This window comes from Drosophila santomea, chromosome 3R, assembly GCF_016746245.2.
Source record: "Drosophila santomea strain STO CAGO 1482 chromosome 3R, Prin_Dsan_1.1, whole genome shotgun sequence".
NCBI lineage: Eukaryota > Metazoa > Arthropoda > Insecta > Diptera > Drosophilidae > Drosophila > Drosophila santomea.
In genome coordinates this window covers 14,992,311-15,006,702 of record NC_053019.2, presented here as the reverse complement: position 1 = coordinate 15,006,702, position 14,392 = coordinate 14,992,311, and the positions used below count along the sequence as shown (strand labels likewise).

Sequence of the window (14,392 nt, the reverse complement as noted above, 5' to 3'; positions counted from 1 at the left end):
ATTAACACTCGAGAACCTTTTCATCTCTGCCTCCCTAGATTGAGTTAAAATTGCTGCCATTGTTCAACTCCTTTTGATCTCATTACCAGAGACCGAAGCAAAAGCAACTCTTCAAATCTTCTGGAAGACAATTCTGCGGTGGAAATCTTTTTAAGCCAATTACGGATGCTCCGTTTCAAGGCGTTTCGAATCGGAAGTGATGCAAACACGAACAAAACTACAAAAATTCTTCGTGATCGAAATCATCATTTGTGATCTCCTTTGAGCTCCACACACCTTTTGCCCTTTTGCCGCACGACTTTAATCGCTGCCGAGTCATCAAACGAGGTGCAACGGAGATGACACCTTGGAAAATTGGAATCAGAATGCCGAAAGGGTGACTTGGGGCTATAAGGGAATCGGTCAATTTAACACAATGATATAACGAGCTGAACTTGAAATGTAATAATGCGCTTACCCCGCACTTCAGGTGCAGGGAATAAACGCGGTGTTCACTTATTAAGTCGTTACCTCAATTAGATGAGGAAGTACTGCACATGTGGGTCCTTCACGATAAGATCATCCACGCACGAGGGTATGGCTTACTAATTTCCTTTTAATTACTACTTTCCAACGAGTTGTTGTGAGCTGCGCAAGCAAAACTCTTCTGCAATTACTCCTCGACCGCCGGAGGATGGGGGTTATCATCCACTGGATGTCCGGGGATGTCTTTCCGTTGTCGACTTTGCCTTAATAAATATTCAGAAATTAGCAACGAACAAATCTTGTGCAAGTTTTTGGCATTAACACCTTTCAATCTGGCCGCGTTGCGTACAAGATTGCGAATATGACAAAACGAATTGGAAGTCATAACAGTAGTACTCACAATATGTTTCTTTTTTTTTCATATATTACAGAAATAGCTCACATATAAGGCATTTTAACTAGTTAAGCTAACTACGCTGTTATCTGCAAATGACTTTAATGATTATTTGAGCCCCATGTATTGATCATAGCCGGCCAACACTGTACTCGGCCCCCTCGGCGAGCACGCAGGAAATGTCACGACATCCAGCAGCAACGCATCGCAGAAGACTTCAGGTTTTTGCGAGCAGCAGTTGGTTTTCGCACTGCACTTTTGAATATGCATAAAAAATTGGTATTAAAACGTCGCATGTAAGACATTAATCAGCTGGCAAAGTGGCAGCAGCCAGCAGCCAACAGCCAACAGCCAACAGTCGGCAGACAGAAGTGGCTCAATGCGGTGGCTAGGTGAAGTCAGTGAGCAGCAAGTTGAGCGCTTGCATCATGCGCTTGATTAATCTGCATTTCCCCGCCACTCGCAGCACCAGCACCAGCCCCCCTTCCCCCTCCCCCTGGATCCAAAATCTGCGAAAATCTGCGCATAAGCAGCTTGACTCTTGCCAGATTGGATGCAGTGGAGGTGGAGGTAATCCTGCCCAGCCCAGCCCAATCCACTGCATCCACCGCACTTCGCTCGGCTACGCTGGTGTGTCGGGGTTTATTTTTGAGTGCCCACACAGCGCGAAGTGCGACCGCAACTCTTTGGGCGAACAATAAATTCACATTAAGGAGCAACCAAAAAACGAGAAAAAATCTACAAGAAAAGTTTGTTTCATTAAAAGCATTAGATGGTTTGCTTCCCAAGAGCAGAGACAGTGAGACAGAGCCATCAGAGCCATACAATAATTTTGCATGCCTGGTGGCTATACGAATAATACGAATGTGCCTGTTGATTGTTTTTAGCATCTGTAGCATTGAGTGATGAGAATCCTCCCCGCCTCTTGCATCTTGCATCTCCAACCCGATTCCCATTCCCATCAGGGGCACATATACACATGGCCCTGCAGTCTGGGGCCCTGCCACAAATATTTCCCCCACAATACTCAGCTGGATCTGTGCCATCGGGCTTTTCATTTGCGTATGCGGGGAGATTTTCCAAAACATTTACAATCCTCAAGATCTCACGGAGGCCGAATGTTTATCGAAAGCAGCGAACTGCTGGAGTTTTTAATGAAAAAATACAGAACGTATGATGCTCTTACATAGTTTACAACTTTAGAAACTTGATTGAAAATATGTTGTTTTATAGTTAAAGACATTCTTTACTAAATCTCACAGGTATTTATCCTATTTTTGTAGCACTTTTGAGGGTGTACCTATAGATTTTTATATTCAATTTTTCTTTTATGACTTATACTAAGCCAAAACTCCGCAACATACCCTTTCCTCAGGCAAAGGAAAAACTTTCAACACAGCAGACATTGGCTAGATTTCGATAGCGCAACTCAAGTGGCCAGACTTTGACTACTCGGCGGGTAAATGCAGCGCATAATTCACAATGAGTGATTCTTAAATTGTCCATTAAGATAATTTTTATGGTAGAGCGAGTGCGGTGGGGGAATGGGGAATTCGTGGCAGTAGTCAACGACTGCGGTTGCAAGTTGCAACATCCCCATCTCGTAAAGTTGGCTCCTTCGTTTATCAATTAGGGCGGCAAACACGCGGCTGGGCCGCTCGCTAATTATCAGTAAAATGCCTACACATGGCAAATGCGGATTTCTTCGGTGCTGGTCCAAATTTAGCAATGTGCCTAAGTGCAGCCCATGGATGTGTGGATGCGTTCCGAGACTGCGTCATGCTCGACAATTTTTCACGCTTTTCCTGTGCCTGTTCCCTCCGATTTTCCGACTTTACATACCCCCCTCTCCCCGCAAAGAAAAGACAAAGGAGCCCCAGACTGCGGGCCCCAAGTTTGCCGGCCTATGATTGATGTGCAGTTGATGACTATATAACTTTGTATGATTTCTGGGGAGCAGGCTTGGTTTTGTAGGTGGACGCGTGTTTAATTAGTTTGGCTTCTTCTTCTGTGGTTTTGGGGCAGTCGGGGAAGGCAGAGTGCTCTGCTCATTTGCCCGGCGTTAAAAATGTTGAATAATTGAAATTTCTCGGAATTTTTCATTACTATTCGAGCGGGATGAAGCGTTCGAGCAGAGTAATAGTTGTTTTTGTGGTCGCGTTGCTGTCTTTGGTTTTTCTAAAAGCATTTTCCCCGAGTTCCTTTTTCGGGAGACGAATTTCGTTGGAAAGTGAATTCGGTGAGGTTTCCTGTTTAAAAATTAGTGATTGTGACTAATTATGCTGTCGTTGCCAAACTCACATAATTAGTGGGATTTGCTTGTGGAGTAATTTGCTTTGATGTGGATCTGCTTCAGATGTGGATCTGAAAATATGTATGTACTTGTCTGCCTAGAAAAACATGTGTTACAAATAAAATAAATAAAACACCCTTATATCGATTTATACTTACTTATGTATACTTTATACTTAAGTTCGAAATATTTCCAGGACTTCTTAAAATTCTCAACTCCTCAGGCCTTCATCAATATTTGTACCCAATTGTCAAAGCCGCCTGAGTTGACCGAAAAGTTTAAAGCTGATCAAAAGGCTTCCTGCACTTTGTCTCCGGTTGCATTTGACGGGCAGGTCACGTACAGCGTGTCATCGCTGAGCGGCTGCCAGCCAAATTGGCTACAGTAAAGCATCCGCCGCATTATCTTCATCTTCATCACGGTCCAAATGGTGGAGTTCCAAAACCAAAACCAAAACCAAAAACGGGGCGCCCACAATTACGTTTGAGAACTGCAAACTGCAAACTGCAAATGGTCGGAAGGTTTGTGCAATTTTTCTATTGAATTCTCGCCGAGAGCTTTGCCGCTGGAGTGGATTCGCCGCCACCCGTTGCTCCTTTTCTCAGCTTGTCTCCACTTGCCTCCTGGCCGGCAGCGAGGCACGTGCTCGGAATCCTAAGGAATCCCAAGGACCAAGGACTCGGAACGAACGCAAAGACGGCAACAATGTGGCAGATACTTCTACTTCTTCTACTCCGGTTGCCAGTTGGAGAGCTCAAGCATTATGATTGATAAGTTCGTTTTGTGAATTTTTCATAAATTAGGCAACAGCTGCACCGTCGAGGGGGTGGCGACCCATCATCGAGTGCCCAATCGTGCGCCATTTGTCTATTTTAATTAAAGGAACTCGCGCTGATCGCCTTCTCGTCCTTATTGTCCTTCATCCAGGATCCCCGTTAATCCTGGCTCCATCATTGTGGCGCCCTTTGTTTGGCATCACGCACGTCTGGCTTCCTTTCGCCTGTTAATCAGTTGTTAAGCGGTGTGGGAAGTGAAATTTTAATAAGAGCCTCAACATAAATCAAATCTGCTCCTCTGTCCGGCAGATGGCGCTGCTCCATTGAGGAGGAGAGATTCCGCTGTGATTGGCAACTCGTTTCCATTGGCCAGTGCAATTACTTAATTATTCTTCCACTAGTTTGGGATAATAAGCGTGTGTGAGCGATGAACAAAAGCGATGTTCACAATGTACACAAGCTCAATAATTTGTAAATACGTATACTTAATATAAATATTTAAGAATTCATGTCTTAAAAACATGGCTTTAATTTATACTTGTTCCTCTTATGACCTACTATTAAATCGCATTTACAGAGCCACCCCCTAGTTTCCGCCCTACCACAGGATTCCCTTTGAGCTTCGCCGCCGTATCATCTTTCCCCTATTTAACCACACGGCAGCGGCTTTGAAGGGATTCATATTCTCGCATTTGCAAATAATTAAGTGCCATGGCGGGGCAATTTAAATCGCGTGCTGTCCGAATGAATTAAGGCACATGAAGACATCAAGACATGAAAACCGAGATGGAGACATCGGCTAACCCCAACAGAAGTGTCCTACCATATTCCCCCACTTATTGGCAACAACGTAATCTGAATGCGAAATCAAGTCGCAGTGCACAGCCCACAATATCAGTTGACAACTGTCGACGGTCGTCTGGCAGGCATTTAAACGCTTGTCAAAATTATATAAACTGCTGTCAAAAGTGCCGGCGGGAACTAGGGAACTTTTTCCGCCACGGTCTTCTTTAAAGTGCAGAAGTGCACTGAGCCAAAAAGTAACTAAAGATGTAAAGACTAAAGCGTAACTGCAGCATTTCATTCGCAAACTAAACCAATCTAAATCATATCATAACTACATAGCTGACAATTGGTTGGCTGCTGATTGGGAAAGTGTTCATCATATCTGCTTTTAGCACACTTATTTTCTGAGTGCAGGAATACGTACTGGACCTGCAGTCGGAACTCGTCTCCGTTTCTGTGGCAATTAATGCGAATTTCGACATCATAATTAAAGTGCATGGTGACGACGCTGGGTCTCGTCTTGCGACCGGGTCCATTATACTTAATGAGTGAACTGAACTGAGCCAGACGACCAAACCATACTGCACCATATTCCCTATATTGCACGAGGCCCTTCCCTTCCCTTCCCGGCCAGACCAGCAGAAGTAGACCGGGCCAGACCGGTCCCAGACCCATTCATTCACTTTTGATATTTGCATATTTTCACATGTCATTCGGCTTTTTGGCATTTCTTTTCCGCCTTTTGTGCGAATGCAATTGCAGTTGCTGTCTGAGGCGAGATCTTCATGCGGGAAGTGAGAGTGGGCCAGGAATCAGGAGCAGGAAGGAGGAGCAGGAAGGAGGGGAATCCCCACTACTGCATCGCATAATTAGCCGCAGACTTTTGCCGCTTGACAAACTCTTTGAAGAGCTTCCCCGTCCGCAGACACGTGTGCATCTCCCAGGGATTTCACTCTTCACTGTTCACTGTTCACTGTTCACTGTTTGGCTTATTTATTGTGGGATGTCTTAATTTATGAACGACTGTCAGGGCCCTGAGACTTTCCATCCGTTTGTTTGCGATGGCGAAAAAGATCGGCAAAAGACAAACGGATCCATTCATTGCACCCGTATGACTCAACTTGCCAACCTAACCAATTCGACTCCTTGGGCTGTGATTCATTCGCACTGGGAGTATCCGAAAGTATTGTTCCTCAATCGCGATAAGCAATAAGCTTTATCTCCGGCATTTGGCATTCAAAATTTATGACTTGCAAAATGCTTTTGGCCTCGGCTAAGTTCGCACTGCTCAGCCCTCAAGTGCAATCAAATAATTGTAATCTCTTTCAAATTGCAGTTAAGTTCTACTTCCACTTCTTATTTCCCACCACCCACCACCCAACACCCACGCCCACTTGATTATGCTGATGAGCACGTAGCTGTGGCCCAAAATGCACTTCTGGTTGCCCCAAAGAAGAGTGCTTGGCAAACTGAGTTTTTCGGCAATCTTAATTAGAGTTGATAAAGCTGATGGCTTTGGGTGCTTTTCCGGTTTGGATTTATTTGCCCAATTCGATTATAAGTAAGTGTTGGTCAGCGAAGCGCGGGGCAACTAAAAAGTAATGCTTAATTCGAAAACTTTTCAAAGGGCGTTTTTTAAGGAAGCTGCTGAGAGCGTGACAGTTGAACCAGATTGAAAGCGCAACTCTTTAAGAAGCTCAGTTCCTTAAGGTTTTTTGTATGCTATGTACTACTTTGAACGTAATTTTAAGACGTATTTGGACGAAATAAAATCTTAATTACATCCTTTTTACTGCATTTATTTCTTTAGGTATTTATACTGTTGATCATATTTACATTATATATAGCACTACTGGAACGTAAATTAGAAAACTTATTGTTCATAACTGAGTGCACCAACTAACGCTAGAAGATTTCCCGAGAAGTGATCTGGTCTGCGGAAAGCCCTCGGTGGAACGCACTTGATAAATTGTTTACTTTGAAATTAATTACCCCGCTCATTGTTTTCTTGGCCGACGGAAGTTGCTGCCATTGTCCGCCAGGGAGCGCTGTGTGGGCCACGTTAGCCGAACTCCATTGTGCTGCATAAATCAAGTTCGCAGCGCCCTTAGCAGCACTTTCAACACTTTTGCGGCCCTAGCCAGTCGGCTCACATTTATGGTCAGCCTCCCCGCCACCTATTTTTTGTATGGCCCGCCGATCGTGGCAATAAAATTGCATTTAATTACACGAGTGCAGTGGCTTAAGTGGGCGAAAGGGGGTCGAAAAGGGGGTGGGGATGTGGCATGCCGCGTGGGGTTGGCCATTGGGGAATTGGCCTTGGCTTGGAGCCGGGCCAGCTCTTCATTGTTGCGCGCATTTTTGAGCTCATTAAACTGGCTGCAATTGTTGCCATGCGTTGCGTGAGTACTCTGCTGCAGTTTCTGCCCTTTTGTTGCCCGGCAATCAATTTGCAGTCAGCAGTCGACAGTCTGCAGTTTGCAGTCTGCAGTTTGCAAAAGTTGCAGAAATGCAAAAACGAAATTATATTTGCGGGGCCCAGGCACATCATTAAAATGCATCGACCTGCAGAACAAACGAGTCAAACACCTCTCGGCATAAAGCTTCGCCAGCATTTGTGAGGAATTTCAGAAATCTCCCAGCATTTCGAAGAGGAAATGGCCCGAGCCGTGGTCCATAATGTTTATAATCAGGTTGTGGCATGCATGAGTTTTCCTTTCTGGAGTTCTGGAAAACAAACTGCGAACAGAGTAATGGGCAATTCCGGCAGAGGTGAGTGCATTCAAAACAAACGACTAGCCCATGGGTCTTAGGAAATATATTATATTTTCAAACCAATTGGAGTAGGCAAACCTATGTATTTATTATTCCTTTTAAACTGAATTGCTAAGAACGTAGCTTGATTAGCAAGCTTGTATAATAATTAAATAGTTCAACCACTTTAGTTTACTCAAATACATATATTTCCTCTCCGATTTCCCAGAGAATTTTAAGTATTCCACCCCTCCGTTGTCAACATGGGACCATGTTTTGTTTGGCTGATTGACTTTGGCATGCGATTTCCATGTTTTTGCGTAACGCCTCAATGATTGCCAGCAATGGCGTCAGAAGTGGAAATCCATCCCGTAGTTTCGCCAAGATGGCGTGTGGCAGGGCCATAAAAGAGCCTAAACTGCCTGAACTGCATAAACAAGCTAAACCTATGGCGATTGTAAAAAGGGCCAGTCACACACTCGCAGCGGCTTTTTCTTGGGAATGCGCTAAATGAGTGCAATAAACCAACTAGAAGGGTCCCCAAGTCATTGTTTATGGCCACGCTTCGCTGAACTTTGGGGGCAGCTTCGATGGGCCGTCTCTTTCTGGCGGGCTGTCTGCGTCTCTTTCCAACTTATCGGTCTCCGATCGCTGGCAAATGGCAACAATCAGCGTCTGGGAATTGCAACTGCAATACTAAAAGCTACATCCACTTCGGCTTGGACCTCAGCCTGTCCGATTTTGTTGCTCTCGAGGAGCGGGAGCAATCAGCGCATTGTCGACAGGTGGAAAACTTCATGGCCAATGAATTGCAGTTGCCATGTTTTAGCCCTTTCACCCTTTCCCTTTTGTCGGGTATTCAGATTTGGGGTCGTAAATGGTATGGCATTAAAACTCATTCGTCAAAAAATATTTATTATATTTATATATATATTATTAAATAAATATAAATAAATATAAATATAAATATATTATATTTTATTATATCGTTTTTATCTTATTTGTTCCTTCTGCCTACATTAGCTTCCCTACCAAGAAGGGTATTTAAAATTCTGCTGCTCGAAACAATCGTTGCTTCCGCTTTATTTCGTTGCCGGTGTATTTTGCATGGCCTGGAGCTGATTTCGCTGTTGCCGCAGACTGACAGCCACAGTTGTAACCTTTTTTTCTCTGTGTGTTGACGTGGCCAGTAATTTGTGTTGTTGCTGTTTGTTGGTTGGCTGTCGGCTGAAGGGAAACGCCAGCAGCAACAACAATGGCCACGAACACACATGCAATTTTGGACATTAAAATTTCACACTGCGTTCGCATGTTTGTTTGTTTGTTGGTTTGTTTGTTTGTTTGTTTGTTTGTTTGTTAGCTTGGCTCGGTTGGGTTGGTCGAATGTTTTTTTGGTTTTCGGTTCCTCAACATTTTTGGTTTTCGGCCAGGGGAGAGCTCCTTTGGCCTGATGCATTTACTGTTTAATTTGGCATGCATTTTGTAGCCGCCTTCGTCCTTTGCCAGCAGTTTCTGTTCCTGTTTCTGCTGATGTCGCCTGCCAGGAGCAGCTGACAACAAAATGGCGATAGTGTCATCCAACCCCTGCTCCTTAACCCCTTCTCATTGCACCTGGCTCGAAAAGCGAGGACATCATCGTCATCGTCATCGTCATCGTCTCCTGTCAACAGCCACGTTTTTGGCCCTTGTGGGCGTGGTCATGAATGGCTGGGGTGGGCAAAAACGGGTTAAACGGGCAGAGGGCACCTTTAATTTGCCTCAAATTTAATTAAGGCATCTCAGCTGCAGCCAACTCGGATGTCGGCGAATACTGGCTGACAGGAAATGGACAGTCTTCACAAATTAACAAAAATAGTTCCAAGCTCTTAAAAAGTTCGAACCACTCGAATTCACTTCAATTAAGTCGAAATAAATAAATATAGAACGAACGTTATATTTGTAATAATAATATAAATATTTTTTCTTGTATACTTTATTCTCAGTTTCCACGATTTTTGACAACATGTTTCCCGGCAACAGTTGCAGAGATATTTTTAATGAAGGATACTTTTAATGAAGTGAGTGCGCAAGTAAAGAAGTGACCTCACTCCGTTGATAACCTCGCCTAGTAGTAAGTATTAATAAAGTCTCACGATTAGCGCTGATCTCAGTCGGTTTTATTTTGTTGAGTCGCGATGAAATCAGCTTCAGCTGCTGTTCTCGTCGCAATCTCTGTGTGCAATTGGTTTTGCCACTTGGGAGAAGCTAAACTGCTTGAGCCAAATTGCGGAATTCGGGCCAAGTCGTCGCCTTACCGATCGAGAATTATCGGAGGCAGTGATGTTGATATCTCTTCCCATCCCTGGATGGCCTATCTGCTAAAAGAAATTGGATATTTCTGTTCTGGCACACTCATAACTCATCGTTGGTATACTTGATACATCCTCCTCAGCACAGTACTAATAATCCTTACTTCAGAATTCGTCCTGACGGCCGCGCATTGCATTGAATCCTCTTCAAATATGTGAGTAAATCGATCTGGAAGGATCGTTTCCTGAAATGGAAACTGAAATGCAAAACTCTTTCAGAACTGTTCGGTTGGGAGGAAGTGAACTTGCACGCAGTTCGGCATCAATGTGCCAAATCCCAGCTGAGGACTACCCGGTGAGCATCGCCATAAAGCATAAGTTCTACACTCGTTCGATCCTGCTGAACGACATCGGCCTAATTAAGCTTGGGAGATCTGTAAAATTTGAAGGTAGCCTATATTTTACAACCCACTTGGCTCCAAAGCGAAAAACATAATCCATTTCATTGCCAGACCACATCAGGCCGATCTGCATTATCCTCGACCCGGATACGAGACTCCTGCTGGAGGACGGAATGTCGCTCACGGCCACCGGTTGGGGATTTATGGACAACGGTCTGCCGGCAACCGTTCTCCAGGAAGCCTCCGTCACAGTGATGAATAGGAGCGTATGTAGGGACCAGTATAATATTTCGTTAGCACAGAGCAACCTCTGTGCCGGGAACAGCGAGACCAACACTTGCAACGGCGACTCGGGCGGACCACTTGGAGGTGTGGTGAACTACTACGGGGATCTGCGGTTCGTCCAGTACGGGTTAACAAGCTTTGGAGATCGCAATTGCCGTGCTCCGAGTGTCTATACGGATCTGAGCACCTACTCCGGATGGATAAGCATGGCTGTGAATATATATGGGACATAATTACTGCATAAATAAATTTGCAAATAAATTATTAAAAATTACAGATTTTATACTTTAAGAATTGCAATTCTGCCTGTCTTTTCTTATGATTTAAAAGAACTCAGAAACAAATGAGCTTCGATTGGAAACTTCATTTCCCGATAAGTGAATATGAAATAATTAATCTTGATTCCTGGTAAAGCTCATATGATTTTTCAAATAAACGCCGTTTCAATGAATATATAAATTCCCCATAACTCGACTGGGTAACTCTGATGGATGAATCGGATTATCATATTGAGGCCAAGGGGCCACCGACTCTACTGCCCCATGAATAATACTTTATACATTTAGTTCATATTGGAGTCGCTATCTTTATGAACGATAGAACAAAGAACGCAAGCGCTTTCACGGATGTACTGAGCATTACTACCACAAATAACCACTTGTATAGAATTTAGATCTGATAATATATTTTCCTGATTTGATCATGCAAATACTTGTGAGCTTAGTTAATTTAAGCAGAAGTAAAATGCATGAAACTGAAACCCTTTTCACTTTTTTTAGCGATAATTAATTATCGATATATGGCCGTGAAGTTGAGGCTAAAACGATGCACCAGCCTGCAATTGAGTTATGGAAAAAAAGGGACTTACATTTGCTCCAGTTTTGTTGTGAGTGTTAAACCTGAACAGAGCTAAGATATAGACAATGTAATCTGAAAAGGATTATGCTACTGTACGAGTAACGAATGCTTTTTAGCAGAATTGCGATGCATTTTATGTTGAAGGGGGAGGGGTAAAAACACTTCTGTGTTCTTCAGAAGGATTTCTGAGAACTTTATAATAATAAATAATCTAAATTCCTGATGTCCCCTAGTTTCAGCGAATAACCAAGTTCCCCATAATCGAGGCCTGATAAGCCCGACCTGTAGTCGCTATTAATCCGAACGCATCAGAAATCAGTAGCAAAATGAATGCCGTTCTGTTAGGGTTTACGTGTCTTCTGCTCCCGCTTCTGGGATCGACGCAATTCCTGGATATGGCCTGTGGGATTCGAGCTCCTAGTCCCGCATCTTCGCGGGCCAAGAATGCAACAATCGCCAGCCTAACTTCGAGTCCCTGGATGGTTTTTCTCCACTCCACTGACGATAGATTCGTTTGTGGCGGAACTTTGATCACAAACCGTAGATAGAGTGTACATATTCGACCAGCAGCTTGTAATTTCCATACTATTTTGCAGGACTCGTGTTAACCGCCGCGCATTGCTTCCTCGATGGAACCCAGCTGTAAGTTTTGAACTAATAAATTATTAGAAATATTTACATATAATATATCATATCCTGTAGAATTGCTCGACTGGGAGAGTATGATAGAGAGGCATCTGACACGTGTCACGATAGTTACTGCACCTATCGAATCGAAGCGTTTGTGGAGAGGGGCTTCAGGCACCGACTATACAGGAAATCGACGATGTCACACGACATAGCCATTCTGCGACTGTACAAAAAGGTGCAGTACACAGGTTGGTATTACTATGAGGGAACTTAAAATATGAAAATATACATTTTACCAACACTTTATCCTGCACAGACAACATCAGGCCCATCTGCATTGTAACAGATACCAGGTGGAGGCACTTCATCGACTCCTTGGACCCACTGACTGGCACTGGATGGGGCAGGACGGAGTCTGAGCCGGACAGTGGCAAACTGAGGAGCGTCGACTTGTTTCGCAAAGGTCCGGAGGTGTGCCAGAGGTATGCTAAACTAACCCTGACGACCAACCAGTTTTGCGCTGGCAACGAGTATAGCAATCTGTGCAACGGCGACTCCGGCGGTCCGCTGGGCGCCTTGATCCCATTCGGAAAATCGAAACGCTTCATCCAAGTGGGAATCGCTAGCTTCACGAACCCGCAATGCCTGATGGTCAGCGCTTTCACCGATGTGCTGAGCTATATCGACTGGATCCGCACTGTGCATAACTTCCGCACATAACAACTTGCCTGGAACTTGACATTGGTTTATTGTTCTGAAATTACTTGAAATTACTCATTTCCATTTATTCAAATAAATAATTGCCTTCCAGAAAAGAAGTGTTTTCAGTTTTAATGGCAGCCCCTTAGTTATCATTCTGCAAATGCCTGTTTCAAATTTGATTCAAATTCATATTCAACGCTGAATACTCGAGCACTTTTCACGATCTGTTTTCCCTTTTGATTGTGTCTCAGGGAATGCATTACGCTAATTAATTCTTGATATATGGCCGAGAACCTGTGGCCAAAACGAGGCCACAAGTCTGCAACTGGGCGTAAAAACGACACGTCGGCAATAAAAGGAAGAAATAGCACAAAGAATGCGAGTTACAAAAATGGACTTTCATTTGCTCAATTTTTTTGTAGATGTACTGCACTGTTTCTGCTGGAGCTCTCTGCAAATTCGCGAAGGCAATTAAAATTTAGCAGGCTTTAAAGCTGCGCGGCGGTGACAGATGCCGCGGTGAAACTTTAATGGCAAAAAGGGAAATACATATATGAAAAAATATGAAAAAGCCAGCAGGCAGGGAGGAAACGAGGGGGGGGGGGGGGGGGGAAGCTGGGGAAACAGCGAAAGTGAACAGTTGCCAGGGTCTGGGCGGTGTATCCTGGCAAGGATTCTGCATCTTCAGCCTTAAGTTTTTTATCCCTTTTTGAGTGCCACATGTGTCCCCGCACACAGAGCGCATTCTCCACTCACTCGAAGTATTTTTAAAAAATCAAGCAAAATATATTGCAGACTGGTTAAAAGATAGTATAAACATTTAAAACTTTGACAAGCTTAAAACATGTGCACATATGTATGTATTTAACAAATAAACATATAAAGGTTTCCTTTAGAAGAATTGCTTTAATATTGAATTATTAAACATTTTTAACATGCAACATAAGCGTATGTTTGTTGGGCCATTCTCAACTAGTATATTACCTAATTCCTATGCTGATTTCTTGCAGTGCATTTACACACTTGTGGCAACGTATTTCCGACAGGAAACTGTTGGAATAAATGTGTATGCCTTGATATGAAATGTTAATTAGCATAAGAATGAATCAGCTGATCGCGGATAATGTAATGAAATGTAATGTAATGTTAAATAACATAATTATGTCACTTGCTCAAAGAATGTAAAACTGAATGGAAGTGCACGAAGCACAAAACAAAAGTATTAATAAATATATTCTAACTAAAATAAAGCAATCCACTTTATTATCAACATGGTAGCAGAGCAAGGTTAAAAAAAAAAAAAAATTAATCCAAGGTTAGAAAAAAATTAATCCAAGGTTAGAAAAAATTAATCCAAGGTTAGAAAAAATTAATCCAAGGTTCGAGAAAAGAAAATAATCCAAAGTGTATAACTAAATCCAAGTTATAAAAATAAATGCTGTTCGAGTGAAGCGACAAAAAAAAAAAAAAAAAAAGAAAAACGTGTATAAGAAATAAAAAGAGAAAAACAATATTAAAAGTGCGAAATATTAAAAAATACGAATACGTAAACAAGACTATTGACTAATGCTGAACAATAAAACGGAAAAAGATTGAAAACATAAACTAAAAGGATTGATGGAAGCAGATTAAAAATTTAAAAGTTCACGTGCAAGCCTTTTTATTACATGGAAGTAGAAAAGTGTGACCCTATATGAAAATGTGCATGAAATGAATGACATAGAAAGAGACATAAAAGAAGTGTGCGAACAGATTAAAAG

The 14,392-nt window shown here is 43.0% G+C and overlaps 2 protein-coding genes and 1 long non-coding RNA gene across 3 annotated transcripts; 2 read left to right on the top strand and 1 right to left on the bottom strand.

Moving 5' to 3' along the window:
• Nucleotides 1-2,084: 2,084 nt before the first annotated feature.
• Nucleotides 2,085-3,400, bottom strand: LOC120452547. The gene is made up of 2 exons (XR_005616475.1): nt 3,311-3,400; nt 2,085-3,249 (listed from the first exon to the last, which is right to left on the bottom strand). It is a non-coding gene; the product is annotated as an uncharacterized LOC120452547 (long non-coding RNA).
• Nucleotides 3,401-9,642: 6,242 nt separating this feature from the next.
• On the top strand, nt 9,643-10,675 carry LOC120454157 (kallikrein-4). The gene is made up of 4 exons (XM_039639220.1): nt 9,643-9,871; nt 9,926-9,971; nt 10,036-10,205; nt 10,269-10,675. The coding sequence occupies exons 1-4, from the start codon at nt 9,643-9,645 to the stop codon at nt 10,673-10,675; spliced, it is 852 nt and encodes a 283-aa protein (XP_039495154.1).
• Nucleotides 10,676-11,626: 951 nt separating this feature from the next.
• Nucleotides 11,627-12,650, top strand: LOC120454155 (chymotrypsin-like protease CTRL-1). Its single transcript, XM_039639218.1, has 4 exons — nt 11,627-11,840; nt 11,897-11,942; nt 12,003-12,178; nt 12,247-12,650. The coding sequence occupies exons 1-4, from the start codon at nt 11,627-11,629 to the stop codon at nt 12,648-12,650; spliced, it is 840 nt and encodes a 279-aa protein (XP_039495152.1).
• Nucleotides 12,651-14,392: the final 1,742 nt, after the last annotated feature.